This window comes from Molothrus ater, chromosome 28 (assembly GCF_012460135.2).
Source record: "Molothrus ater isolate BHLD 08-10-18 breed brown headed cowbird chromosome 28, BPBGC_Mater_1.1, whole genome shotgun sequence".
NCBI classification, from domain to species: Eukaryota; Metazoa; Chordata; class Aves; order Passeriformes; family Icteridae; genus Molothrus; species Molothrus ater.
The window spans coordinates 1086036-1113463 of NC_050505.2; the positions used below are offsets into that span (position 1 = coordinate 1086036).

The window sequence follows — 27428 nt, forward strand, 5'->3', positions numbered from 1 at the left end:
TTCCCCTCCCCCGGGATAATTTCCCACCCCAAACCCCCTCCTCTCCAGCCCCTCCCGGGATGGATTCCACCCCCAGCCCCGCTTCCCCTGCAAATCCCTGACTTTATTCCCGGTTTTTCCACCTCATCCTGGCCACGAGAAACTTTTCCATTTCTCCTGGAGTGGGCACAGGCGGTGCTGCCGCTCAGTGGCAAAACGCAGGAGAATTCCCCTTCTCCCAGTGGAATTTCCTCCCCTTTCTTGTTGTTTTTTTTTTTTAATAAAATTAATGTATTTATTCTTTCTATCGTAAATATTGAGATATTTATTACAGCTGCTACAACCATTGGATATATATAATAATATAATTCAAAATATTTGCATAGTGATAGCTATCAATTGAATTTATTCCAAAATATTGACACACATATAAGTTTATTTCAAAACATTGCCACTTTTAACGCTATAAATTTAACATATTTCAAAATATTGACACATTTATAAGGATAAATTTTATATATTTCAAAATAGTAATACTTTTTTAGCTATAAATTTAATGTATTTCAAAATATTGACACATGTCTAAGTATAAATTTTATATATTTCAAAATATAACACATTTTAGCTATAGATTTTATATATTTCAAAATATTGACCCAGTTATAGCTATGAATTTTATATATTTCAAAATATTGACACAGTTACAGCTATGAATTTAATATATTTCAAAATATTGACACATTTTTAGCTATACATTTTATATATTTCAAAATATTGACACAGTTATAGCTACGAACTTTATATATTTCTCAATTTTGGCATATTTGTAGCCACAAATTCCTAATTCTGCCGTTAACGGTGTTTTTATAGCGATTTTTGGCCGGTTTTACCGGAGCGCACCCGGCTCCTCCTGGCCACGCCCCCTCCTCAATGGCCACGCCCCAAAGCCACGCCCCCGGGGAATCCCTTCTCGGTCCCGCCGTGACGTCAGCGCGCTCTGCGTCACGTCCGGCGGCGCACCCGGAAGTGGCGTGGGGCCGGTTGCCATGGGGCGGCCCGGGAGGTGAAGTTGCGGGAGAGAGAGAGGGGGGACGAAACACTGGGAATGGGACCGAGAATGGGATCGGGAACAGGACCGGGAATGGGAATGGGACCAGTAACGCGAATGGGACCGGGATCGGGACCGGGAATGGGAATAGGATCGGGATCGGGAATGGGAGCGGGATCGGGATCGCCGCGGGGTTCGGGGGGAGCCGAGCCGAGCCCTGCGGGATGGTGGCGGCCGAGGGGAGCTGCACCAGCTCCTTCCGCTCCGAGTCCCTTCCCCGTCCCGTCCTCGTCCTTGCCTCCATCCCGTTTCCCTCATCCCTTTCCCTCATCCCGTTGTTCCCTCATCCCGTTGTTCCCTCACCCCGTTATTCCCCATCCCGTTATTCCCCATCCCGCTGTTCGCTGTCCCCTCCGGCCGCCCGGCCCCGGCTCCGTTCCCTGGTGGCGCCTGGGTCGGGATCTCCCCTTGGGCCGGGCAAGGAGAGGCAGCCCCGGCTGCGTCCCTGGGCTGGAATTCCCTCATTTCCTTGGCTCTTTTGGAGTTTTGCTGGTGTTTGATCCTGGCAGGGGTCCCGGAATCCCGGGATGCTTTGGGTGGGAAGGACCTGAAATAGGACCTGAAATCCCATCCAGCCCCAAGCCCGACACCTCCCGCTGTCCTGGGCTGCTCCAGCCCTGCCCGCCCGGCCTGGGGCACTGCCAGGATCCAGGGATTCCTCTGGGAATTCCTCTGGGAATCCCACCCCAGACCCTCCCCACCGTGCCCGAGGGGATTCAATGCTTCCATCCCCACTGGATCCCTGTTTTCCTTTGGATTCCTGCATTCCTTACCCAGGAAAGGGAAGGGAAGAATCCCATCCCAGGGTGTTTCCTCAGGGATCTCCCTGTGCTGAACAAGGAATCAGCTCCCTCCGGGAATCAGCTCCCTCAGGGGTGTCCCAGGGCTCTGCAGGGAATCAGCTCCCTCAGGGATCTCCCCAGGCTCTGCAGGGAATCAGCTCCCTCAGGGATGTCCCAGGGCTCTGCAGGGAATCAGCTCCCTCAGGGATCTCCCCAGGCTCTGCAGGGAATCAGCTGCTTTGGTTTTCCCTCAGGAGCAGAGCAGGGATGGCCCAGGGGAGCTCGGATGTTCCTGGTCCCTCCGAGGTCACCGGCTGAGGCTCCACAGCTCCTGCTGCTGCCCCATCCCAAAATGGGCAGGTAAGGATCCCAGAGGAACTGTGGGATAAACTGGAAAGGCTTTGGAGGGAAGGACAGGGAACCTAATCAGGAATTCCAGCATGGGAATGGTGTCCTGAGTCCTCTCAATCCACAGCAAAACCCTGCAGTGGGTTGGGTTGGGTTGGAAGGGGCCTTCAGGATCATCCCACCCCTGCCATGGCAGGGACACCTCCCATGTCCCAGGGTGCTCCAGCCTGGCCTTGGGCACTGCCAGGGATCCAGGGGCAGCCACAGCTCCCTGGGAATTCCATCCCAGCCCCTCCCCACCCTCCCAGCCAGGAATTCCTGCCCAATATCCCATCCATCCCTGCCCTCTGGCAGTGGGAGCCATTCCCTGTGTCCCATCCCTCCATCCTTTGTCTCAGGTCCCTCTCCCTGGAGCCCCTTCAGGCCCTGGGGAATTGCCCTGAGGTCCTCCCAGACTTCTCCAGGATCATCCCCAGATTTCCATTCCCTGAATCCCAAGCCAGGCTTTTCCATCCTTCCTGGCTCTGATTTTCCTGAGACTTTGAAAGAAAGCCAGGAGATAAAAAGGAGCTGCAGCCCCAAACCCAGCAAATCCCATGGGATCTTTCCATCCTCCTCAGCCCAGGCCACTCCCAGGGGTGGGGCAGGAGTGGGAATTCCATCCCAGCCCGTCCACACCCTCCAGGCAGGAATTTTCCAGGTGCGTTTAGCACCAAATCCATCCCTCAATCCGCTCGTTTCTCCCTTGGCATTGCAGGATCAGCATCTCCTGCCTGCTCCCGGCCTCGTGGCACTTCAGCCTCTCCCCCGTGGGGTGTCCCCGCATCCTGAACGCGTCCCTGCGGCAGCTGCTGCTGCTGGGGGCGGCCGCGGCCGCGGCGGCGCTGCTGCTCTGCTCCCTGCTGCTGGTCCGGGGCAGGCACCGCGACGGGAAATTCCAGAGGTGAGGGGGAGAGAATTCCATGGGAATGGAGGGGATAGAGCCTGGGGGAAAGGGGAAATGCTGCTCTGCCCCTGATCCGCACCTGGGACGGGAAATTCTAGAGGTGAGAGAGGAGGGAATCCATGGGAATGGAGGGGATAGAGCCCGGGAGAAAGGGGAAATGCTGCTCTGCCCCTGATCCGCGGCAGGCACCAGGAGATTCCAGAGGTGAGAGGGAGAGAATTCCATGGGAAGCAGGGAATGTTTCCATGGCAAACAGGAAAAGGGGAAATGCTGCTCTGCTCCCTGCTCCTGATCCATGGCCAGCACCGCACCCAGGACATGGGAAATTCCAGAGGTGAGAGGGCACAGAATTCCATGGGAAACAGGGAATGGGGAAAGGCTTCTCTGCTCCTGATCCACAGGAAGTACCAAGCCTGGGATGGGAGATTCCACAGGTGAGGGGAGGGAATTCCATGGGAAACAGGGAATGGAGCCTGGGGGAAAGGGGGAACACTAACAGGTCTCTCTGCTCCTGATCTGCTGGAAGTACTGAGCCTGGAATGGGAGATTCCAGAGGTGAGAGGGGAGGGAATCCATGAAAACAGGGAAATGGAGCTTTGGGGGAAAGGGGAAATGCTGCTCTGCTCCCTGGTCCCGATTCCAGCAAGTACAGCTGAGGGTGGGATGGGAGATTCCACAGGTGAGGGGAGGGAATTCCATGGGAAAAGAGGGAGTGGAGCCTGGAGGAAAGGGGGAACAGTCACAGGTGTCCTGGCTCCTGATCTGCAGCAAGTGTGGCCAAGCCCAGGATGGGAGATTCCACAGGTGACAGGGGGGGAATTCCGTGGGAAAAGAGGGAAAGAATTCCCTGGAAAAGAGGGAAAGATTTCAATGGAAAACAGGAAGTGGAGCCTGGGGGAATGGAGGAAATAATTCCATGGGAAAAGAGGGAGTGGAGCCTGAAGGAAAGGAGGAACAGTCACAATGTCCTGGCTCCTGATCTGCAGCAAGTGTGGCCAAGCCCAGGATGGGAGATTGCAGAGGTGAAAGAGAGAGAATTCCATGGGAAAAGAGGGAAAGAATTCCCTGGAAAAGAGGGAAAGAATTCCATGGAAAAGAATGAAATGGAGCTTTTGAGGAAAGGGGAAACGCTGCTGTGCTCCTGATCCACAGCAAGTCCAGCTGGACCTGGGACAGGAGCTTCCACAGGAGCTTGGCTCTCATTCTCAGGGTTGTTTATTTTCTCTTATCTATTCCATTCTTCCTCTGACCTGCTGAGATCTCCCCAGCAGGTCGGGTTGTGGCACACTGCCCACCTTCAGGGTGGTGTTATCTTTTTATACTAAAAACTGTGTGTACTTTATTTATTTTAATTTTCCAATACCCATCACCCATGTTAGACAGTCTGTCTCTACTCTAAACCAATCCAAAAGTGACACCATCACAGCAGAGGATGGAGAACAAGAAGAAGAAGGAGGACGGGACACACCCAGATTCCTCCATCTTGCCTCCTGAACCCCCATTCTAGAACCCCAAAATTCTACTTTTTCACCCTGTGATAAATTCACTATCATTCTACTCAAACTCTTGTGGCTTGTAAACCTTCACACAAAGTTGGGAATTGTTTGGGAATGGGCTAAAATCAGAGGCACAGGTGGCTTTGATTCTGTGCCAAGGTCTCTGAGCCCCTGCCAGGGTCTGGAATCTGTGACTGTGGTCACAAGGGGTTTCAGGATGAAGAAGAGACGAGAATGTTGACTCCATGATCAGAAGGCTTGATTTATTATTTTATGATATATGTTACTGTCGTGGTTTAGGGCAAATTTGGAGGAGAATTTCCAAATTAGGGCCCCTCCAATAAGCCAACCCACACAGCCTCTCCCCCAACCGGTTCGGGAAGGATTCCTGGAGAGGAGTGGAAAGAACCTGTTTATTTAATAGGCACAGCACCCCCCAGCACGCAAAAGGAACAATTCTGGATGACACCGCTCTGAAAAAGATGACAAATTCAGAAAGTCTCTCTTGGGGGGGTGGTCACTCTGTTCTCAGTCCCTCTGGCGCTGGGGCAGCTGCTGCAGCCCACAAGGTGCAAACTCTCGGTGTTTCCCAGGTCCCAGTCCGGAGCAGGTTCAAAATGGTCAGTAAAAGGAAAGGAGAAACGGTCCAGGAAGAAATTTGGACAGTTTAGCTGAACTAGCTAATGAGCAAAAGCAAGCAGAAGCGAAGCAAGCAAGAGTGAGAGAGAGCAAAGCCAAAAGCAAAAGCAGAAAAAGCAAAAGCTGCAGTCTCTGTGTCCCGCCAGGCTGATAAGAAAACCAAAACAAAACATTCCCTCTTCAGAGCCAGTCTTAAAGGTACAGAACATAATATCCAACATTCACAGAACACATGAATGGGGATACAAGCATCATAACGTCACCCTAGGACAGTTACATTAAGACTACACTAAAAAGCAATAGAAAGGAAAAGGTTTCTTCAGCAGCTAGCTAAGCTAAGAATGGAAAAGAATGAATAACAAAGATCTGTGTCTCAGCCAGAGAGCAAGAGCCAGCTCTGCCATGAGTGGCCAGTAAATCCAAACACCCACAGGACACCAATCACAGGTCTACCTGTTGCATTCCACAGCAGCAGATAACCATTGTTACCTTTGGTTGCTGAAACTGCAGCTTCTCACAAGGAAAAATCCCAAGAAAGGATTTTTCATGAAAGATGTCTGCGACAGGAATCACCCAGGGCAGCCAGAGCAGTGTCCTGGGTTCTGACACATAGGGAGTGCAGTTCCCTGCAGCAATTCCCTGCAGCAATTCCCATTTTCCCCAGGTACCTGGCCAGGGTGAGGGACACGGAGGCCACGGACACCGGGAACCCCAACCTGAGCTACGGCATCGTGGTGGACTGCGGCAGCAGCGGCTCCCGCGTGTTCGTGTACTGCTGGCCCCGGCACAACGGCAACCCCAAGGACCTGCTGGACATCCAGCAGATGAGGGACAGCTCCAGGAAACCCGTGGTGATGAAAATCAAACCAGGTATGGGCACAAACCTGGGATTTCTCCATGGTTTTCTCTCCTAACTTTGCTACAAAGTAGCTGGATAAGGGATATTTCCATGTTTTGAGTGTGGAACAGCTCCAGGTTTCTTTGGGATTGGTTTGCAGGAGTTTAAGTCACAAATGGGGCAGGAGGGAGAGGTTTTTCCATGGGACAGCAGCTGGAAACCCATGGTGATGAAAATCAATCCAGGCACTGGGAAAAGTCAGCTCCACCTGGGAATTCATCCATGATTTCCTCTCCTGACTGTGCTTCCTGCACTCCAAAGGGGCTGGATAAAGGATATTTCCCTGTTGTGAGTGTGGAACAACTCCAGGTTTCTTTGGGATTGGTTTGCAGGGGGTTTTGTGGAGCTTGAAGTTTGAAATAGGCAGCAGGGAGAGGATTTTCCATGGATAAGGCAGGTGCTGTCCCCCCGGCCTGCTGGACATCCAGCAAATGAAGGACAGCTCCAGGAAACCCGTGGTGATAAAATCAAACCAGGTACTGGGAGAAACATGGAATTCCTCCATGATTTCCTCTCCTGACTGTGCTTCCTGCACTGCAACATGGCTGGATAAAGGATATTTCCATGCTGTGAGTGTGGAACAACTCCAGGTTTCTTTGGGATTGGTTTGCAGGGATATTTCTACAACTCAAATCTGAAATGGGGCAGAAGGGAGAGGTTTGTCCATGGGACAGGAACAGGAAAAGGTGGTGTTCAGATATAGTATGAAGAGTATACTATGTATGTTTTAGATATATATAAATAATATGTATTATATATATAATATATATATAGTAGACTATATATACTATATATATATTAATAGTATACTATTCTTTAGTATAGTTTAGTGTAACATTCTATATTATATTATATTATATTATATTATATTATATTATATTATATTATATTATATTATATTATATTATATTATATTATTTCTTATTATATTTTTAGCATTCGGTAAGTATCTTTTCTGTATATAGTATGAATAGTATACTATTTATATAATATATTTATTATATTTTATATAATAGTATACTATATATAGTACATAATATATAAATAGTATAATATTCTTTAGTATAGTTTAGTATAGCCTTCTAATAATATAATATAATATAATATAATATAATATAATATAATATAATATAATATAATATAATATAATATAATATAATATAATATAATATAATATAATATAATATAATATAATATAATATAATATAATATAATATAATATAATATAATATTATATTATATAGTATAATATAATATAATATAATATAATATAATATAATATAATATAATATAATATAATATATTATTTCTTATTATATTTTTAGCATTCTGTAAGTATCCTTTCTGTATATAGTATGAATAGTATACTATTTATATAATATATTTATCATATTCTATATAATAGTATGCTATATATACTATATCATATATGAATAGTATACTATTCTTTAGTATAGTTTAGTATAACATTCTAATAATATAATATGATATGATATATATGATATGATATAAAGGGATATAATATAATAAGATATAATATATAATATAATAAGATATAATATAATAAGATATAATAAGATATAATAAGATATAATATGATATAATATAATATAATATAATATAATATAATATAATATAATATAATATAATATAATATAATATAATATAATATAATATAATATAATATAATATAATATAATATAATATATAATGGGATATAATATAATATTATATAATATAATGGGATGTAATATATTATATTATATTATATTATATTATATTATATTATATTATATTATATTATATTATATTATATTATATTATATTATATTATATTATATTATATTATATTATATTATATTATATTATATTATATTATATTATATTATATTATATTATATCATATCATATCATATCATATTATATCTTATTATATTATATTATATTATATCTTATTATATTATATTATATTATATTATATTATATTATATTATATTATATCTTATTATATTATATTATATTATATCTTATTATATTATATTATGCTATATTATGCTATATTATACTATATTATGTAATATGATATGATATTATATGATATAATGTAACGTCATATCATGTCATATCATGTCATATGATATGATATAATATAATAATATAATATAATAATATAATGTAATAATATAATAATATAATATAATAATGAATCAGCCTTCTGAGAACATGGATTCAGATTCATCATTCCTCCCTTCATCAGGGCACCCCACAACCTCTGCTCAGCATTCCCCAGGGAATGCTGCAGCTGCAGCTGCTCCACTCCCCCTTTGTGTTTTCGCAGGCATTTCCGAGTTTGCCGGCTCTCCTGACAAGGTCAGCGATTACATCTCACCCCTGCTGAGCTTCGCTGCCGAGCACGTGCCCCGCTCCAAGCACAAGGAGACTCCTCTGTACATCCTGTGCACTGCAGGCATGAGGATCCTGCCCGAGAGGTGATTCCTGCTTGGTGGTTTTGGGAATTCCAGCTGAATCCCAGCTCTGCTTCCTGCACTGCAGAGGGGCTGCATAAAGGATATTTCCCTGTTGTGAGTGTGGAAGAACTCCAGGGATTTTTGGGATTGGTTTGCAGGAGTTTAAGTCACAAATGGGGCAGGAGGGAAAGGATTTTCCATGGTACAGCAACAGGAAACTCATTATGATGAAAATCAAGCCAGGTACTGGGGGAAACATGGAATTCCTCCATGATTTCCTCTCCTGACTGTGCTTCCTGCACTCCAAAGGGTCTGGATAAAGGATATTTCCATGCTGTGAGTGTGGAACAACTCCAGGGTGTTTTGGGATTTGATTTGCAGGAAATTTTTAAGTCTGGAATGGGGCAGGAGGGAGAGGATTCATGGGCCAGGATGAGAATCAATCCAGGTACTGGGAAAAGTCAGCTCCACGTGGGAATTCCTCCATGATTTCCTCTCCTACCTCTGCTTCCTGCACTGCAAAGGGACTGGATAAGGGATATTTCCATGTTCTGAGTGTGGAAAAACTTCAGGTTTCTTTGGGGTTGGTTTGCAGGGATATTTGTAGAGCTCAAATCTGAAATGGGGCAGGAGGGAGAGGTTTGTCCATGGGACAGGAACAGGAAAAGGTGGTAACAAAAATCAAGCCAGGTACTGGAGAAACGTGGAATTCCTCCATGATTTCCTCTCCTGACTTTGTTTCCTGCACTGCAGAGGGGCTGCATAAAGGATATTTCCATGCAGTGAGTGTGGAACAACTCCAGGGTGTTTTGGGATTGGTTTGCAGGAGTTTAAGTCACAAATGGGGCAGGAGGGAAAGGATTTTCCACAGGACAGCAACAGGAAACCCATGGTGATGAAAATCAAGCCAGGTACTGGAGAAACATGGAATTCCTCCATGATTTCCTCTCCTGACTGTGCTCCATGAGTGGCTGGATAAAGGAGATTTCCAGGTGGAGCAGCTCCAGGTTTTTGGGACTGCTTTAAGGCTTTTTTGTGGAATTTTGCAGCCAGCAGAAAGCCATCCTGGAGGATCTGCTCACCGACATCCCCGTGCACTTCGATTTCCTCTTCTCTGACTCCCACGCTGAGGTGATTTCTGGGAAGCAGGAAGGTAGGTGGGCCTTGGGAAAGTGTCTGGGAAATACTTGGGATTTCCAAGGGATGATTTGGGCTATTTTTTAATTGGTTTTTCAAATCCTGCTTGGCTTGAGAGCCTTTATTCCTCAGGAGATCTGGAGTGTGAGATCTGCAGATTCTGATGGGCCAAACATTTTCTGATTATCCCTGAAAATTTAATGGAATTGAATCTAGAAAATATTTAGGATTTCCAAGGGATTATTTGGGGTATTTTTATTGGTTTTTGGTTTTTCAAATTCTGATTTTCTTGAGAGCCTTTATTCTTCAGGAGAGGAATATTCCTTTGTTCCTCTGGAGCTCCTGATGGGCCAAATCTTTGCTGATCATCCCTGAAAAATTAATGGAATTGGAGCTGGAAAATATTTAGGATTTCCAAGGGATGATTTGGGGTATTTTTATTGGTTTTTTTCAAATCCTGCTTTGCTTGAGAGCCTTTATTCCTAAAGAGAGTAATATTCCTTTGTTCTTCTGGAATATTCCTTTGTTCTTCTGGAATGTTCCTTTGTTCCTCTGGAATATTCCTTTGTTCTTCTGGAATGTTCCTTTGTTCCTCTGGAGCTCCTGATGGGCCAAATCTCTGCTGATTATCCCTGAAAATGGAATGGCATTGGATCTGGAAAGTATTTAGGAATTCCATGGGATTATTTGGGGTATTTTTATTGGTTTTTTCAAATCCTGCTTTGCTTGAGAGCCTTTGTTCCTCAGGAATGAATATTCCTTTGTTCCTCTAGAATATTCCTTTGTTCTTCCAGAATATTCCTTTGTTCTTCTGGAATGTTCCTTTGTTCTTCTGGAATGTTCCTTTGTTCTTCTGGAATGTTCCTTCGTTCCTCTGGATCTCCTGATGGGCCAAATCTTTGCTGATTATCCCTGAAAATTTACTGGAATTCAGTCTGGAAAGTATTTAGGATTTCCTCTAGTGGAATTAAATCTGGAAAATATTTGGGATTTCCAAGGGAATACTTGGGGTGTTTTTGTTGCTTTTTCAAATCCTGATTGGCCAAATCTCTGCTGATTATCCCTGAAAAATTAATGGAATTGGAGCTGGAAAATATTTAGGATTTCCAAGGCATGATTTGGGGTATTTTTATTGTTTTTTTTCAAATCCTGCTTTGCTTGAGAGCCTTTATTCCTAAAGAGAGGAATATTCCTTTGTTCCTCTGGAATATTCCTTTGTTCTTCTGGAATGTTCCTTTGTTCCTCTGGAGCTCCTGATGGGCCAAATCTTTGCTGAAAATTACTGGAATTCAATCTGGAAAATATTTAGGATTTCTTCTAATGGAACTGAATCTGGAAAATATTTAGGCTTCCCAAGGGATGCTTTGGGATATTTTTATTACTGGAAAATATTTGGGATTTCCAAGGGAATACTTGGGGTGGTTTTGTTGCTTTTTCAAATCCTGATTGGCCAAATCTTTGCTGATTATCCCTGAGAATTTAATGGCACTGAAGCCATTTCCTCTAGAGGGTGGGAAAGGATAAATCCCAACATTCCTGATGGAAGGAACTTTGCAGGATGAGATGATTTGGAAAGCAGAGATATTTTGGTGTGATCACCAGAGCCTTAAAATCCCTTTAAAATTTCATTTCCTTCAATTCTTTCCTGAATTTTACACATCAAAGTGTCTTTAATTCATTCAGCCAGGAATTTTGTCATGGCATTGACCTGGGAGAGGAGAAAATCATCAGGAATTCCTGATGGAATTAACGATTTCCCAGGAATGATTCTCAACCATGAATGATTTCCCAGGAATATTCAACTTCTACAATTTTATAAAATAAAAATGAGCAATAACAGAGCCGAAAAAAAAAGGAATTAAAATGTTTCCATCTGCTTTCAAGTTCATAATCCAGCAATTCCTGATATTCCTGGAATTCCAGAGCTGTTTTGTTTCCTCCTGCAGGAGTCTATGCGTGGATTGGGATCAACTTTGTCCTTGGAAGATTTGAGCACACGGACGATGGTGAGGATCGGAACGGGGCTGGGGGCTCCAGGGGATGGTTTGCCAGCCAGATGTTGGAATACAGTTCCAGCCATGGGAATTGCATTTCCAGATGTTGGGATGCCATGTCAGCCATTGGCGTTGCACTTCCAGATGTTGGGATGCAGTTCCAGCCATAGGAATTGAATTTCCAGATGTTGGGGAGCAATTCCAGCCATAGGAATTGAATTTCCAGATGTTGGGAAGCAATTCCAGCCATAGGAATTGAATTTCCAGATGTTGGGATGCAGTTCCACCCATGGGAATTGCATTTCCAGATGTTGGGATGCAATTCCAGCCAGATGTTGGGAAGCAATTCCACCCATGGGAGTTGCACTTCCAGATGTTGGGATGCAGTTCCAGCCATGGGAGTTGCGCTTCCAGATGTTGGGATGCAATTCCACCCATGGGAATTGAATTTCCAGATGTTGGGATGCCATGTCAGCCATGGGAGTTGCATTTCCAGATGTTGGGATGCAGTTCCAGCCAGATGTTGGCAGCTGCTGCAGGGCTTGGGTTGGGTTGGCTCCACTCCCTCCTGGAGCTTTAACAGCCACAAGCAGCAGCTCCTTGGGGCCCTCCCTGGCTGGATCCCAAGGAGTTTTCCCTCTATCCCACTGATTTTTCCCTCTTTCCCATTGATTTTTCCCTATTTCCCACTGATTTTTCCCCGTTTCCCATTGATTTTTCCCTGTTTCCCACTGATTTTTCCTTGTATCCCATTGACTTTTCCCATTTTTCCCCAGAGGATGAGGCCATGGTGGAAGTGCAGGTCCTGGGCAGTGAGCACAGGGATTTTCCCAGTTTCCCATTGATTTTTCCCTGTATCCCATTGACTTTTCCCATTTTTTCCCAGAGGATGAGGCCATGGTGGAGGTGCAGGTCCCAGGCACCAAGCCCAGGGATTTTTCCCTGAATCCCACTGATTTTTCCCTCTGTATTTCCCAGAGGATGAGGCTATGGTGGACGTGCATGTTCTGGGCAGCGAGCACAGGGGTTTTAACCTATTTCCCATGGACTTTTCCCATTTTTCCAGAGGATGAGGCCGTGGTGGAGGTCCCTGGCAGCGAGCACCACGATCCCATTTTCCGCAAGAGAACCGTGGGGATCCTGGACATGGGCGGGGTCTCCACTCAGATCGCCTACGAGGTGCCCCAAAGTGTAAGCCTTGCCTTGCCTCCCCTCCCCAGGTCATTATCCAGGAATTCCCTCTTCCCTCTGGGCTAATTTAACACCTTTTCCTTTCTTTCCCATCCTTTGGAATCCTCCATCCCATCCCCATCCCATCCCCATCCCATCCCCATCCCATTCCCATCCCCATCCCATCCCCATCCCCATCCCATCCCCATCCCATCCCCATCCCATTCCCATCCCATCCCATCCCATCCCATCCCATTCCATCCCACCCCATCCCATCCCCATCCCATCCCATCCCCATCCCATCCCATCCCATCCCCATCCCATCCCATCCCATCCCATCCCATCCCATCCCATCCCATCCCCATCCCATCCCCATCCCATCCCATCCCATTCCCATCCCACCCCATTCCATCCCATCCCACCCCATTCCATCCCCATCCCATCCCCATCCCCATCCCATCCCCATCCCATCCCCATCCCATCCCCATCCCATCCCATCCCATTCCCATCCCACCCCATTCCATCCCATCCCACCCCATTCCATCCCCATCCCATCCCATCCCCATCCCATCCCCATCCCATCCCCATCCCCATCCCATTCCCATCCCACCCCATTCCATCCCCATCCCATTCCCTTCCCATCCCCATCCCATCCCCATCCCATCCCATCCCATCCCATCCCATCCCCATCCCATCCCACCCCATCCCATCCCCATCCCCATCCCATCCCCATCCCATTCCCTTCCCATCCCCATCCCATCCCCATCCCCATCCCATCCCATCCCCATCCCATCCCCATCCCACCCCATCCCATCCCCATCCCATCCCACCCCATCCCCATCCCCATCCCATCCCATCCCATCCCATCCCATCCCATCCCAATCCCATCCCATTCCATCCCATCCCCATCCCCATCCCCATCCCATCCCCATCCCCATCCCCATCCCATCCCATCCCATCCCATCCCATCCCATCCCATCCCAATCCCAATCCCATCCCATCCCATCCCATCCCCATCCCATCCCCATCCCATCCCATCCCATTCCCAAAAGAATTTGTTTTTTTCATTCCCATCACTCAAATCCTGCATTAATCCTTAATTTTTAATCTTTCTGGACAATTTTAAATCCCGTACACTCCCAAAATTTGCATCCTGGGGCTAAAAACCCAAAAATTCCTGGTGGTTCCTATAAAAAGCCTTCCATAAAAATGACTTTTTCCTTTAATTTTTGGGAGAAATTGAATTAGCAGTTATAAATGTCACAGAATTGCTTTGTCCCAAACTGATAAATTGCTGTAATTCCACTGAGTTCTGGAGCAATTCCTGAATTTTTCAAGCTGAATTTCCCATGAAATTAATTGAGAATTATCTAAAGGAAAACCAGCATCAAATCCCCATGTTTGGCTCTGTTCTAATAATGGATAAATTGAGTTTTTAAATCCTGTGGAATGATGTTTCCCTAATTAATTCCCTAATTCCTCTGTGTTAATTAACAGAGGGTGTAAGAAATGATTTGGAATTATTAAAATCTGGACATTCAGTTCCAGAGCAGATCCAGTCAAAGATCAGCTGGGAAAACAGGGATGAACATTCCTGCCTGTGGGGTGGATTTATCTGAGCACAAATGGACATAAAATGGGAATTTTGGTCATGGAATCTGTCCTGGGAATCAGGAATGGGAGGGGAGCACTGAATTCAGCAGCCACAATCCACATTTTTCCATGGGAGAAGAAAATTCCAGGCTCCACAGAAGCAATTCCTGGACTTTGCAGGGCCAGGGATCTGAAATTCCAAGATTTCGCTGTCCCTATGAAGTGATCTTTTTCAAAATGATGGGGGAAGTGATCATTCCCAAGGAAAACTCTTTTATTCTGTTCTCCCTATGAAATAATCTTGGATTTTCCAAATAAAATGGGAAAGGTGATCATTCCCAAGGAAAGCTCCTCAATTTTGCTCTCCCTATGAAATAATCTTGGATTTTCCAAATAAAATGGGAAAGGTTATAATTCCCAAGAAAAAATCCCTTTTTTTTTGCTCTCCCTATGAAGTAATCCTGGTCTTTTTAACAAAAAAATCTGGGAGAGATGATAATTCCCAAGGAAAATTCCTCAATTTTGCTCTCCCTCTGAAATAATCTTGGATTTTCCAAATAATGTGGGAGATGATCATCCCTGAGGAAAACTCCTGAAATATCTGGATTATAAAGGGCTGGAAAGCATTGGGAAAGCTGCCCAGGGCAGTGTGGAGTTCTCATTCCTGGGAATATCCAAAAACCACGGGTGTGGCTCTTCAGGATTCTTGGATTGATGATCTTCAAGAACACTTCCACGATGTGGAAGAGATGGGTGAAACTGGAGATGTCCAAGACATCCCAAAAAATTCATTTTTGGGTCAGAACCATCCCAGTGATTCCTGATTTTGCCATTGGATTGATGATCTCCAAGATCTTCAAGATCTTTTCCAACCAGAACACCTCCATGATGCTGTGGGAATATCCTTTATCCAGAGTGCAGGACACACAGACAGGAGAGGAAAGCATGAAAGAGTTGGGTGAAATTAAAGGTGTCCAGGACATCCCAAAAATTCATTTTCAGATTGGTATCATCCCAGTGATTCCTGATTTAGCTGTTGGATTGATGATTTTTATGATCTTCAAGATCTTTTCCAACCAGAACACCTCCATGATGCTGTGGGGATATCCTTTACCCAGAGTGCAGCAAGCACAGACAGGAGAGGAAAGCATGAAAGAGTTGGGTGAACTTGAAGGTGTCCAAGACATCACAAAAACCTCATTTTTGGAGCAGGACCATCCCAGTGATTCCTGATTCTGCTGTTGGATTGATGATTGATGATCTTCAGGATCTTTTCCAGGCAGATCACCTCCATGTGGGAATATCCTTTATCCAGGGTACAGGAAGCACAGAGTTGGGTGAGGGGTGAGATTAAAGGTGTCCAAGACATCAAAAAAATTCATTTTTGGGTCAGAACCATCCCAGTGATTCCTGATTTTGCCATTGGATTGATGATCTCCAAGATCTTCAAGATCTTTTCCAACCAGAGCACCTCCATGATGCTGTGGGAATATCCTTTATCCAGAGTGCAGGACACACAGACAGGAGAGGAAAGCATGAAAGAGTTGGGTGAAATTAAAGATGTCCAGGACATCCCAAAAATTCATTTTTGGGTCAGGATCATCCCAGTGATTCCTGATTGTGCTGTTGGATTGATGATTTTTATGATCTTCAAGATCTTTTCCAACCAGAACACCTCCACAATGCTGTGGGGATATCCTTTACCCGGAGTGCAGGACACACAGACAGGAGAGGAAAGCATGAAAGAGTTGGGTGAACTTGAAGGTGTCCAAGACATCCCAAAAAATTCATTTTCAGATTGGTATCATCCCAGTGATTCCTGATTTAGCTGTTGGATTGATGATTTTTATGATCTTCAAGATCTTTTCCAACCAGAGCACCTCCACGTTGCTGTGGGGATATCCCTTATGCAGAGTGCAGGACACACAGACAGGAGAGGAAAGCGTGAAAGAGATCGGTGAGGGGTGAGATTAAAGGTGTCCAAGACATCAAAAAAATTCCTTTTTGGGTCAGGACCATCCCAATGATTCCTTATTTTGCCATTGGATTGATGATTTTTATGATCTTCAAGATCTTTTCCAACCAGAACACCTCCACGATGCTGTGGGGATATCCCTTATCCAGAGTGCAGCAAGCACAGACAGCAAAGCATGAAAGAGTTGGGTGAACGTAAAGGCGTCCAGGACATCCCAAACCAAAATTCATGTTGTGCTCAGGAGCATGGCAGTGATTGCTGACTTTGCTGTGCAGGAGGAGGTGGCCAAGGGCCTGCTGGCCGAGGTGAACCTGGGCTGCGACGCGCACCAGACGGAGCATGTGTACCGCGTGTACGTGGCCACCTTCCTGGGCTTCGGCGGCAACGCCGCGCGCCGGCGCTACGAGGAGAGCCTCTTCTCCAGCAGCCTGCTCAGGAACAGGTACCTGCATCCCCGGGCTCCTGGAATGGTGGGAATGATCCTGGGTGTGCTGTGGGAAGGGAAACATCTGGGGACCGGAGAGGGATTCCTCCTCAGGAGTTGGAGTCAGCTGAAGAAGTGGAAGTTTAGGTTGGATTTGTGAAAGGAATTCCCAATATGAGAGTGGTGAGGGATAGGATGGAATTCCCAGAGCAGCTGTGGCTGCTCCATCCCTTGGAGTGTCCAAGGTCAGCTTGGAGCAGCCTGGGGGGGTGGGAGGTGGGAATGATCCTGGATGTTGTGTGGGAAGGGAGAATCTGGGAGATGGAGAGAGATTCCTGCTCAGGAACTGGAGTAATGGGGTCAAACTGAAGATTAGGTTGGATTTGTGGAAGGAATTCCTAATATGAGAGTGTTGAGGGGCTGGGATGGAATTTCCAGGGGAGCTGTGGCTGCTCCATCCCTTGGAGTGTCCAAGGTCAGCTTGGAGCAGCCTGGGACAGGGGAAGGTGGTCCTGGAAAGGTGGGAATGATCCTGGATGTTGTGGAGAGATCACAGCACTTCCAGTGTGGGAAGGGAAAATCTGGGAAGTGGAGAGGGATTCCCCTCAGGAACTGGAGTAATGGGGTCAAACTGAAGTTTTAGGTTGGATTTGTGGAAGGAATTCCCGGTATGAGGGTGGTGAAGGGGATGGAATGGAATTCCCAGAGCAGCTGTGGCTGCTCCATCCCTGGGAGGGCCAGCTTGGAGCAGCCTGGGGGGGTGGGAGGTGGGAATGATCCTGGATGTTGTGTGGGAAGGGAGAATCTGGGAGGTGGAGAGAGATTCCTGAGATTCAGGAGTTGGAGTCAGCTGAAAAAGTGGAAGTTTGGGTTGGATTTCAGGAAGGAATTCCCGGTATGAGGGTGGTGAGGGCTGGGAAGGAATTCCCAGAGAAGCTGCGCCTGCCCCTGGGTGCCTGGGAGTGTCCAAGGTCAGCTGGGCTCAGTCTGTCCCCAGGCTGTCAGTCTGTCCCCCGGCTGTCAGTCTGTCCCCCGGCTGTCAGTCTGTCCCCCTGACTGTCAGTCTGTCCCCCCAGCTGTCAGTCTGTCCTCAGGCTGTCAGTCTGTCCCCCCGGCTGTCAGTCTGTCCCCAGGCTGTCAGTCTGTCCCCCCAGCTGGGCTCAGTCTGTCCCCAGGCTGTCAGTCTGTCCCCCCGGCTGTCAGTCTGTCCCCCAGGCTGTCAGTCTGTCCCCCCGGCTGTCAGTCTGTCCCCAGGCTGTCAGTCTGTCCCCAGGCTGTCAGTCTGTCCCCCGGCTGTCAGTCTGTCCCCCCGGCTGTCAGTCTGTCCCCCCGGCTGCTGGGCAGACAGGCCGGTCCTTGCTTATCTCTCTCCCTGTCCCAGGCAGGCCTTGCTGAGCCGGGCCTAGCTGATCTCTCTCCCTGTCCCAGGCAGGCCGGGCTTTGCTGAGCCAGGCTTTGCCGGTCTCTGTCCCTGTCCCAGTCAGGCTTTGCTGAGCCAGGCTTTGCCGGTCTCTGTCCCTTTCCCAGTCAGGCTTTGCTGAGCCAGGCTTTGCCGGTCTCTGTCCCTGTCCCAGTCAGGCTTTGCTGAGCCAGGCTTTGCCGGTCTCTGTCCCTGTCCCAGTCAGGCTTTGCTAAGCCAGGCTTTGCCGGTCTCTGTCCCTGTCCCAGTCAGGCTTTGCTAAGCCAGGCTTTGCCGGTCTCTGTCCCTGTCCCAGTCAGGCTTTGCTAAGCCAGGCTTTGCCGGTCTCTGTCCCTGTCCCAGGCAGGCCGGGCTTTGCTGAGCCAGGCTTTGCCGGTCTCTGTCCCTGTCCCAGTCAGGCTTTGCTGAGCCAGGCTTTGCCGGTCTCTGTCCCTGTCCCAGTCAGGCTTTGCTAAGCCAGGCTTTGCTGGTCTCTGTCCCTGTCCCAGTCAGGCTTTGCTGAGCCAGGCTTTGCCGGTCTCTGTCCCTGTCCCAGGCAGGCTTTGCTGAGCCAGGCTTTGCCGGTCTCTGTCCCTGTCCCAGGCAGGCTTTGCTGAGCCAGGCTTTGCCTGTCCCTGTCCCAGGCAGGCCGGGCTGAGCCCCCAGGCCCCCGTCCCGGACCCGTGCCTGCCGCGGGACGCGCAGGACGAGCTGCGGCACCGGGGGCTGCGCCTGCAGCTGCGCGGCACCGGCGACTTCCAGCTGTGCCGGGAGCGGCTGCGGCCGCTGCTGAACCGAACCAACGGCACCGGGAGCTCCCTGAACGGCGTCGTGCAGCCCCCCCTGCGCCTGCAGAGCAGCGAATTCTACGGCTTCTCCGAGTTCTACTACTGCACCGAGGACGTGCTGCGCATGGGCGGCGACTACAGCGCAGCCAGGTTCACCAGGGCTGCTCAGGTGGGCAAACGGGACCGGCTCCGACTCACAGCAGCGCCCATCAGGGCCTGAGTCCCCAAGGCCTGCAGAAGAACGTGGCCTGAAGAGATCCCACATTCATAAATTCACTAAAGTTTCACAGGTGAAAAATTGAGATAAATTCCTAATTGATTTGAGCATCTCTCCATAAGGATTTTATTCCCCAAGTCCTGCAGCAAAACATTGCCTTAAGAGATCCTAAATTCACTGAAGCTGCACAGGTGAAAGAAAAGAGATCAATTCCCTCATTTGTAACATCTCTCCATAAGGATTTTATTCCCAAAGTCCTGCAGAAGAACATGGCCTTAAGAGATCCCAAATTCATAAATTCACTAAAGTTTCACAGGTGAAATATTGAGATAAATTCCTAATTTTGAGCATCTCTCCATAAGGATTTTATTCCCAAAGTCCTGCAGAAGAACATGGCCTGAAGAGATCCCAAATTCATAAATTCACTGAAGCTGCACAGGTGAAAGAAAGGGAATCAGTTCCTAACTTAGAACAACTCTGCACAAGGATTTTATTCCCCAAGTCCTGCAGCAAAACATTGCCTTAAGAGATGCTAAATTCATAAATTCACTGAAGCTGCACAGGTGAAAAAAAGGCATCAATTCCTTCATTTGTAACAACCCTCCATGAGGATTTTGTTCCCAAAATCCCCCAGCAAAACATTGCCTTAAGAGACCCCAAATTCATAAATTCACTAAAGCTGCACAGGTGAAAAATTGAGATAAATTCCTAATTTTGAGAATCTCTCCATAAGGATTTTATTCCCAAACTCCTGCAGAAGAACATTGCCTTAAGGGATCCCACATTCATAAATTCACTAAAGCTGCACAGGTGAAAAATTGAGGTAAATTCCTAATTTTGAGCATCTCTCCATAAGGATTTTATTCCCAAACTCCCACAGAAAAATATTGCCTTAAGAGATCCTAAATCCATAAATTCACCAAAGCTGCACAGGTGAAAGAAAAGAGATCAATTCCTAATTTAAAATTTCTCTCCATTAGGATTTTATTCCCCAAGTCCTGCAGAAGAACATGGCCTTAAGAGATCCCACATTCATAAATTCACTGAAGCTGCACAGGTGAAAAAAGGGATCAATTCCTAATTTAGAACATCCTCAAGGATTTTATTCCCAAAGATCTGCAGCAGCCTTTTGCTTTAAGAGATCCCACATTCATAAATTCACTGAAGCTGCACAGGTGAAAAATTGAGATAAATTCCTAATTTTGAGCATCACTCCATAAGGATTTTATTCCCAAACTCCTGCAGCAAAACATTGCCTGCAGCAAAACGATCCCACATTCGTAAATTCACTGAAGTTTCACAGGTGAAAAAAGGGATCAGTTCCTTCATTTAAGCATCTCTCCATAAGGATTTTATTCCCTAGGTCTTGCAGAAAAACATCCCTTTAAGAGATCCCAAATCCCTAAAATCACCAAAGCTGCACAGGTGAAGGAAAGGGGATCCATTCCTAATTTAGAACATCCACAAGGATTTTATTCCCAAAGTCCTGCAGCAAAACTCTTTGTGTGGATCAAAATGTTCTCACAGAATTTGGGATTTGCCTGACTGGATATTCCCAGAGAGTTTAACATTAATTCCACCCAAAATTCCAAATGTGAATCAAAATATTCCCAGAAAATTTGGGATCCTGGATATTCCCTGTGAGTTGAACGTTAATTCCACCCCGAATTCCAAATGTGGCTCAAAATATTCCCATGAAATTTGGGATTTTCCTTACTGGATATTCCCAGAGAGTTGAACATTAATTCCACCCCAGATTTCAAATGTGGCTCAAATGTTCCCACAAAATTTGGGATTTGCCTTGCTGGATATTCCCAAAGAGTTGAACATTGATTCCACCCCAAATTCCAAGAGTTTAACATTAATTCCACCCCAAATTCCAAATGTGGATTAAAATAGTCCCATGAAATTTGGGATCCTTGACATTCCCTGAGAGTTTAACATTAATTCCACTCTAAATTCCAAGAGTTTAACATTAATTCCATCCCAGATTCCAAGAGTTTAACTTTAATTCTACCCCAGATTCCAAATGTAGATCAAAGTATTCCCATAAAATATGGGATCCTGGATATTCCCAAAGAGTTTAACATTAAATTCATTCCAAATTTCAAATGTGGATCAAAACATTCCCATGAAATTTGGGATCCTTGACATTTCCTGAGATTTAACATTAATTCCACTCTAAATTCCAAGAGTTTAACATTAATTCCATCCCAAATTCCAAGAGCTGAACTTTAATTCCATCCCAAATTCCAAGTGTGGATCAAAATATTCCCACGAAATTTGGGATTTTCCTTACTGGATATTCCCAGAGAGTTGAACATTAATTCCACCCCGAATTCCAAATGTGGATTAAAATATTCCCACGAAATTTGGGATTTTCCTTACTGGATATTCCCAGAGAGTTGAACATTAATTCCACCCCGAATTCCAAATGTGGATTAAAATATTCCCATGAAATTTGGGATTTTCTTTAGTGGATATTCCCAGAGAGTTTAACATTAATTCCGCCTCAAATTCCAAGAGTTTAACATTAATTCCAAATTCCAAATGCAGGTCATAATATTCCCATAAAATTTGGGATCCTGGTTATTCCCAGAGAGTTTAACATAAATTCCATTCCAAATTCCAACAGTTTAACATTAATTCTACCCCAAATTCCAAATGTGCATCAAAATTTTCCCCCAAAATTTGGGATTTTCCTTACCTGCCGTGCAAGCTGCTGTTCCTTTTTGATGTTTGGTGTTTTGGATGATTTTTTCAGGTGGGATTTTCCCTCTCCAGGTGGGAGGAGTGCTGGGATCATTCCCTTTTTCCCGTTTTTCTCTGATTTCCTGCAGGATTATTGTGCCACGCGGTGGTCGGTGCTGCGGGAGCGCTTCGAGCGCGGCCTCTACGCCCCCCACGCGGATCTGCACCGGCTCAAGTGAGCGGGGCTGGCCTTGGGCTGGGCTTTGGGCTCGGCTTTGGGCTCAGCTTTGGGCTCGGCTTTGGGCTCGGCTTTGGGCTGGGCTTTGGGCTGACCTTGGGCTGGGCTTGGGCTGGGCTTGGGCTGGGCTTTGGGCTGGCCTTGGGCTGGGCTTTGGGCTGGCCTTGGGCTGGCCTTTGGGCTCGGCTTTGGGCTCAGCTTTGGACTGGGCTTTGGGCTCGGCTTTGGGCTCGGCTTTGGGCTGGGCTTGGGCTCGGCTTTGGGCTCGGCTTCTCGGCTTTGGGCTCGGCTTTGGGCTCGGCTTTGGGCTGGGCTTGGGCTGGGCTTTGGGCTGGGCTTGGGCTCGGCTTTGGGCTTGGCTTTGGGCTCGGCTTTGGGCTCGGCTTTGGGCTGGCCTTGGGCTCGGCTTTGGGCTGGCCTTGGGCTCGGCTTTGGGCTCGGCTTTGGGCTCGGCTTTGGGCTGGCCTTGGGCTCGGCTTTGGGCTCGGCTTTGGGCTCGGCTTTGGGCCGGGCTTGGGCTCGGCTTTGAGCCGGGCTTTGGGCTCGGCTTTGGGCTCGGCTTTGGGCTCAGCTTTGGGCTGGGCTTTGGCCAGGAAGTTGCTCCTGCCAGGGCCTGTCCGTTTGGTGGATCACTGGGAGTGGGGAAAAAACTTGGGAAAGGTCTGAGAATTGTGAAAAAATCCCTTGGAAAAGCTGAGAGTTCCAGATTTAATCGTGCCCCGCGGTTGCTGGAATGCTGAGCTGAGTTTAACCCGTTCTCTCTGACTGATCCCAATGTCCTTGACTGATCCCACTGTTCCTGACTGATCCCAATGTCCTTCACTGATCCCACTGTTCCTGACTGATCCCACTGTTCCTGACTGATCCCACTGTTCCTGATCCCACTGTTCCTGACTGATCCCACTGTTCCTGATCCCACTGTTCCTGACTGATCCCACTGTTCCTGACTGATCCCACTGTTCCTGACTGATCCCACTGTTCCTGATCCTGCTGTCCTTGACTGATCCCACGTTTCCTGGCTGGTCCCACTTTTCCTTCCTGATCCTCTTGTCCCTGATCCCATTTTTCCTGGCTGACCATACTGTCTTTGACTGATCCCACTGTCCTGATCCCATTTTTCCTGACTGATCCCACTGCTCTTGATCCCACTGTTCCTGATCCCACTATCCTTGACTGATCCCACGTTTTCTGGCTGATCCCACTGTTCCTGCCTGATCTTATTGTCCCTGATCCCATTTTTCCTGGCTGATCCCATTTTTCCTGGCTGACCCCAGTCTCCCTGATCCCATCTTTCTGGGCTGATCCCATTTTTCCTGGCTGATCCCACTGTCCTTGACTGACCCCACATTTCCTGGCTGACCCCACTGTCCCTGATCCCATTTTTCCTGGCTGATCCCATTTTTCCTGGCTGACCCCACTGTCCTTGATCCCATTTTTCCTGGCTGATCCCATTTTTCCTGGCTGACCCCACTGTCCTTGATCCCATTTTTCCTGGCTGACCCCATTTTTCCTGGCTGACCCCACTGTCCCTGATCCCACATTTCCTGGCTCACCCCACATTTCCTGGCTGACCCCACTGTCCCTGATCCCACATTTCCCGGCTGACCCCCCTGCTCTCCCCAGGTTCCAGTGCTTCAAGTCTGCCTGGATGTTCGAGGTTTTCCACCGGGGCTTTTCCTTCCCGGAGAGCTACGGGAGCCTGAAGACGGCGCTGCAGGTCTACGACAAGGAGGTGCAGTGGACGCTGGGGGCCATCCTCTACCGGACCCGCTTCCTGCCCCTCAGGTACCCCGGAGACCCGGGAACACCTTTGGGAAGGGGTGGGGATCCCTCACATTGGGCGTTTTAGAGCCTCGTCCCCAAAACGGGCTCAGATTCCTGCCCAGAGCCCAGCTGGAAGTGGAATTTTGCCTCCAGAGCACTTCTGCTCTTTTCCAGGGACATCCTCTCAAAAATCTGGGAGAAGCCTTTGGGAGAAGATTTTGGGGATGGGAATTTGTGATTTTTAGAGCCTCAACTTGTGCTTTTTTTCTTATTCCACCCAATGAGCTCTGATTCCCACCAGGTTGGAAGCAGATCTTTGCCTCCAAAGCGTGCCCATTGTCCCTCTGCTCTTTTCCAAGGACATCCTCTCAAAAATCTGGGAAAAGCCTTTGGGAGAGGATTTTGGGAATGGGAATCCGTGCTTTTTAGAGCCTCAACTTGTGGTTTTTAGAGCCTCAACTTGTGATTTTTAGATCATGTCCCTCAAAATGGGCTCAGATTCCTGCCCAGAGCCCAGCTGGAAGTGGAATTTTGCCTCCAGAGCATTTCTGCTCTTTTCCAGGGACATCCTCTCAAAAATCTGGGAGAAGCCTTTGGGAGAGGATTTTGGGGATGCGAATTTGTGCTTTTTAGAGGCTCAACTTGTGTTTTTTAGAGATTATTCCACCCAATGAGCTCTGATTCCCACCAAGTTGGAAGTGGAATTTTGCCTCCAAAGCGTGCCCGTTGTCCCTCTGCTTTTTTCCAGGGACATCCTCTCAAAAATCTGGGAAAAGCCTTTGGGAGAGGATTTTGGGGTGGGAATTTGTAGCTTTTACTGCCTCAGCTTGTGCTTTTTAGATCCTGTTCCCCAAAATGGGCTCAGATTCCTGCCCTGAGCCCAACTGGAAGTGGAATTTTGCCTCCAAAGCACGGCTGTTGTCCCTCTGCTCTTTTCCAGGGGTATCCTCTCAAAAGTTTGGGAAAAGTCTTTGGGAGGGGAATTTTGGGAGGGAATTTGTGGCTTTTAGAGCCTCAACTTGTGCTTTTTGAAGCTTATTCCTCCCAATGAGCTCTGATTCCCACCAGGTTGGAAGCAGATCTTTGCCTCCAAAGCGTGCCCATTGTCCCTCTGCTCTTTTCCAGGGGTATCCTCTCAAAAGTCTGGGAAAAGCCTTTGGGAGAGCATTTTGGGGATGGGAATTTGTAGCTTTTAGAGCCTTAACTTGTGCTTTTTGAAGCTTATTCCTCCCAATGAGCTCTGATCCCCACCAAGCTGGCAGAGGAATTTTACCTCTAAGACGTTCCCGTTGTCCCTCTGCTCTTTTCCAAGGACATCCTCTCAAAAGTCTGGGAAAAGCCTTTGGGGGGGGAATTTTGGGGATGGGAATTTGTGGCTTTTAGAGCCTCAACTTGTGCTTTTTAGAGCCTCAACTTGTGCTTTTCAGAGCTTATTCCTCCCAGTGAGCTCTGATTCCCACCAAGCTGGCAGTGGGATTTCTCCTCTGAGACGTTCCCGTTGTCCCTCTGCTCTTTTCCAGGGACATCCTCTCAAAAATCTGGGAAAAGCCTTTGGGAGAGCATTTTGGGGATGGGAATTTGTAGCTTTTAGAGCCTCAACCTGTGCTTTTTGGAGCTTATTCCTCCCAGTGAGCTCTGATTCCCACCAAGCTGGCAGTGGAACTTCTCCTCTAAGACGTTCCCGTTGTCCCTCTGCTCTTTTCCAGGGACATCCAGCAGGAGAATTTCCGCGGCACTCACTCTCACTGGAGGAGTTTCTCCTTTGTGTACAACCACTACCTGTTCCTGGCCTGCTTCCTGGTGGTGCTGCTCTCCATCCTGCTCTACCTGCTCCGCCTGCGCCGCATCCACCGCCGGCCGCTGCCCCCCGGCGCCAGCCCCGCTCCCCTCTGGCTGCCCGAGGGGCTCCCCCCGCAGAAAATCCCGGGGTAGGCTCCAGGCTGGGCCATTCATCCACACACACACACACACACACACACACAGAAAAAAGCCATTTTTGCCTCAGGGTTCCTCCCCCCTTTTTGGTTTTTTTGCCCCTTTTGGAGAAGCGGAGTTGGGAATTCCGGGCAGGCTTGGGAATTCCGGGGGAATGGGGTGGTGAGGGAAAAATGCCAAAAACAAAAATTGATTTTGTTGGGAATGTTGCACTTGGGGGCGTGCAGGAGAGGATGAGTTGAGCTCCCACCTTTGGGAGAGGCTGAAATCCCAGAATGAGCTTGGGTTTTCCCAATTGGAAATGGGAAAATGGGATTGGAATGAGTTTGGATTTTCCTTGCTGGATTCCAGCATTGCCATCCCTGCTCTCACTTTGGACTCTCAAATAACAAGAAGTTCCAAAAGCAGGGAAAACCAAAAAACACAAAACCAACCCTTTTAGGGCATTTTCTGTGATTTTCCCCTCTGGAATCACTCCTGGGATGGAGAAGGAAAATCCCTCACATCCAATGCTGTGCTTCCATAAAAAACTGCTTCCATCTCTTCTGCTCCCTCCTTTTTTTCCTTGGAAGAGGGAAAAGGATTTCCTCCTTTTTCACCCTCCCAGTGGCACCAGTCGCTGCTTTTAATCCCAATTTTCTGTTCCATAATTGTGGAGAGACCTCCCAGAAACTCCAGGAATGTGAAGAGAACTGGAAAAGCAGAGGAGAACGTGCACAGGGTCTTTCCAAGTCCTCTGGTAATTTATATTTTATTTAAAACTGTTGATTTTACTTGAAAGTCAATTTGTCCATGATTAAAAGTGGGATTTCTATGAACCTTTGGGGTGTGGGTGTTTTATTTGTTAATTTATTTGTTAATTTTATTTGTTAATTCTCCAGCTGGACAACTTCCAAAAGGTGGGAAAATGCAGGAAAATTGGATTGTTTCATTATTGGAGAACTGGATAAATTTTTTATCATAATTAATCTAAAAGTCTGGATAATTGAAATTGTTTTATGGTCTGGTTTTGATGGTTTTTTACCTTTGTACAGAGAATTTAGGCTGAATTCCACCTCAATTTGGGTGCTGAATTTCTGCTCCTCCCGCCCAGCACGGGCTGGAGTCAGAATTCCCTGGATTTGGGGCAGAATTTTGGAGCAGAATCTTTCACTGGACCTTCAGAATTCCAAACACCTTCCTTTGCTAAAGGATATTTTTGAAGCTGACAAAATCCGAATTTTGGCAGAATTTAAATCCAAATCTGGTTTCGGGTGAGGGATGAGAAAATCCAGGGCTGGAATTGGGATTGGGAAATCAGGGCTGATAAAAATGATCCCAAAATTGACCCTGCCAGAGCTGGAATTTCCTCTTCTCCTTGGCCCAAATCTCCAATTTCAGGATTAAATTTTTAAAAAAAATCCTGTGGGGCTTGGAAATACCCAGGGAGAAGTGGCAGA

The 27428-nt window shown here is 46.9% G+C and overlaps 1 protein-coding gene across 2 annotated transcripts; it reads left to right on the forward strand.

Moving 5' to 3' along the window:
* Positions 1-986: 986 nt before the first annotated feature.
* Positions 987-26807, forward strand: ENTPD4 (ectonucleoside triphosphate diphosphohydrolase 4). Of its 2 annotated transcripts, XM_036396710.1 has the most exons (13): positions 987-1042; positions 2124-2229; positions 2975-3160; positions 5963-6168; positions 8535-8685; positions 9714-9817; positions 11748-11807; positions 12862-12986; positions 16809-16975; positions 19001-19313; positions 22202-22287; positions 23914-24075; positions 25761-26807. In XM_036396710.1, exons 2-13 carry the CDS (start codon positions 2156-2158, stop codon positions 25984-25986), a joined length of 1860 nt encoding a protein of 619 aa, XP_036252603.1. In that variant the 5' UTR covers positions 987-1042; positions 2124-2155; the 3' UTR covers positions 25987-26807. The 2 variants fall into 2 exon arrangements, with proteins under 2 accessions (XP_036252603.1, XP_054373495.1); XM_054517520.1 differs by lacking the exon at positions 987-1042 and having other exon boundaries at positions 2064-2229.
* The last annotated feature ends 621 nt before the right edge of the window (positions 26808-27428 follow it).

What these genes read in the sequence shown, in the direction of transcription:
- ENTPD4 (XM_036396710.1), top strand. Translation starts at nt 2,156, where the DNA reads ATGTTCCTGGTCCCTCCGAGGTCACCGGCTGAGGCTCCACAGCTCCTG. An exon ending in CCCCATCCCAAAATGGGCAG is followed by an intron (nt 2,230 to 2,974) that starts GTAAGGATCCCA and finishes TTGGCATTGCAG; the next exon opens with GATCAGCATCTCCTGCCTGC. An exon ending in ATGAGGATCCTGCCCGAGAG is followed by an intron (nt 8,686 to 9,713) that starts GTGATTCCTGCT and finishes GGAATTTTGCAG; the next exon opens with CCAGCAGAAAGCCATCCTGG.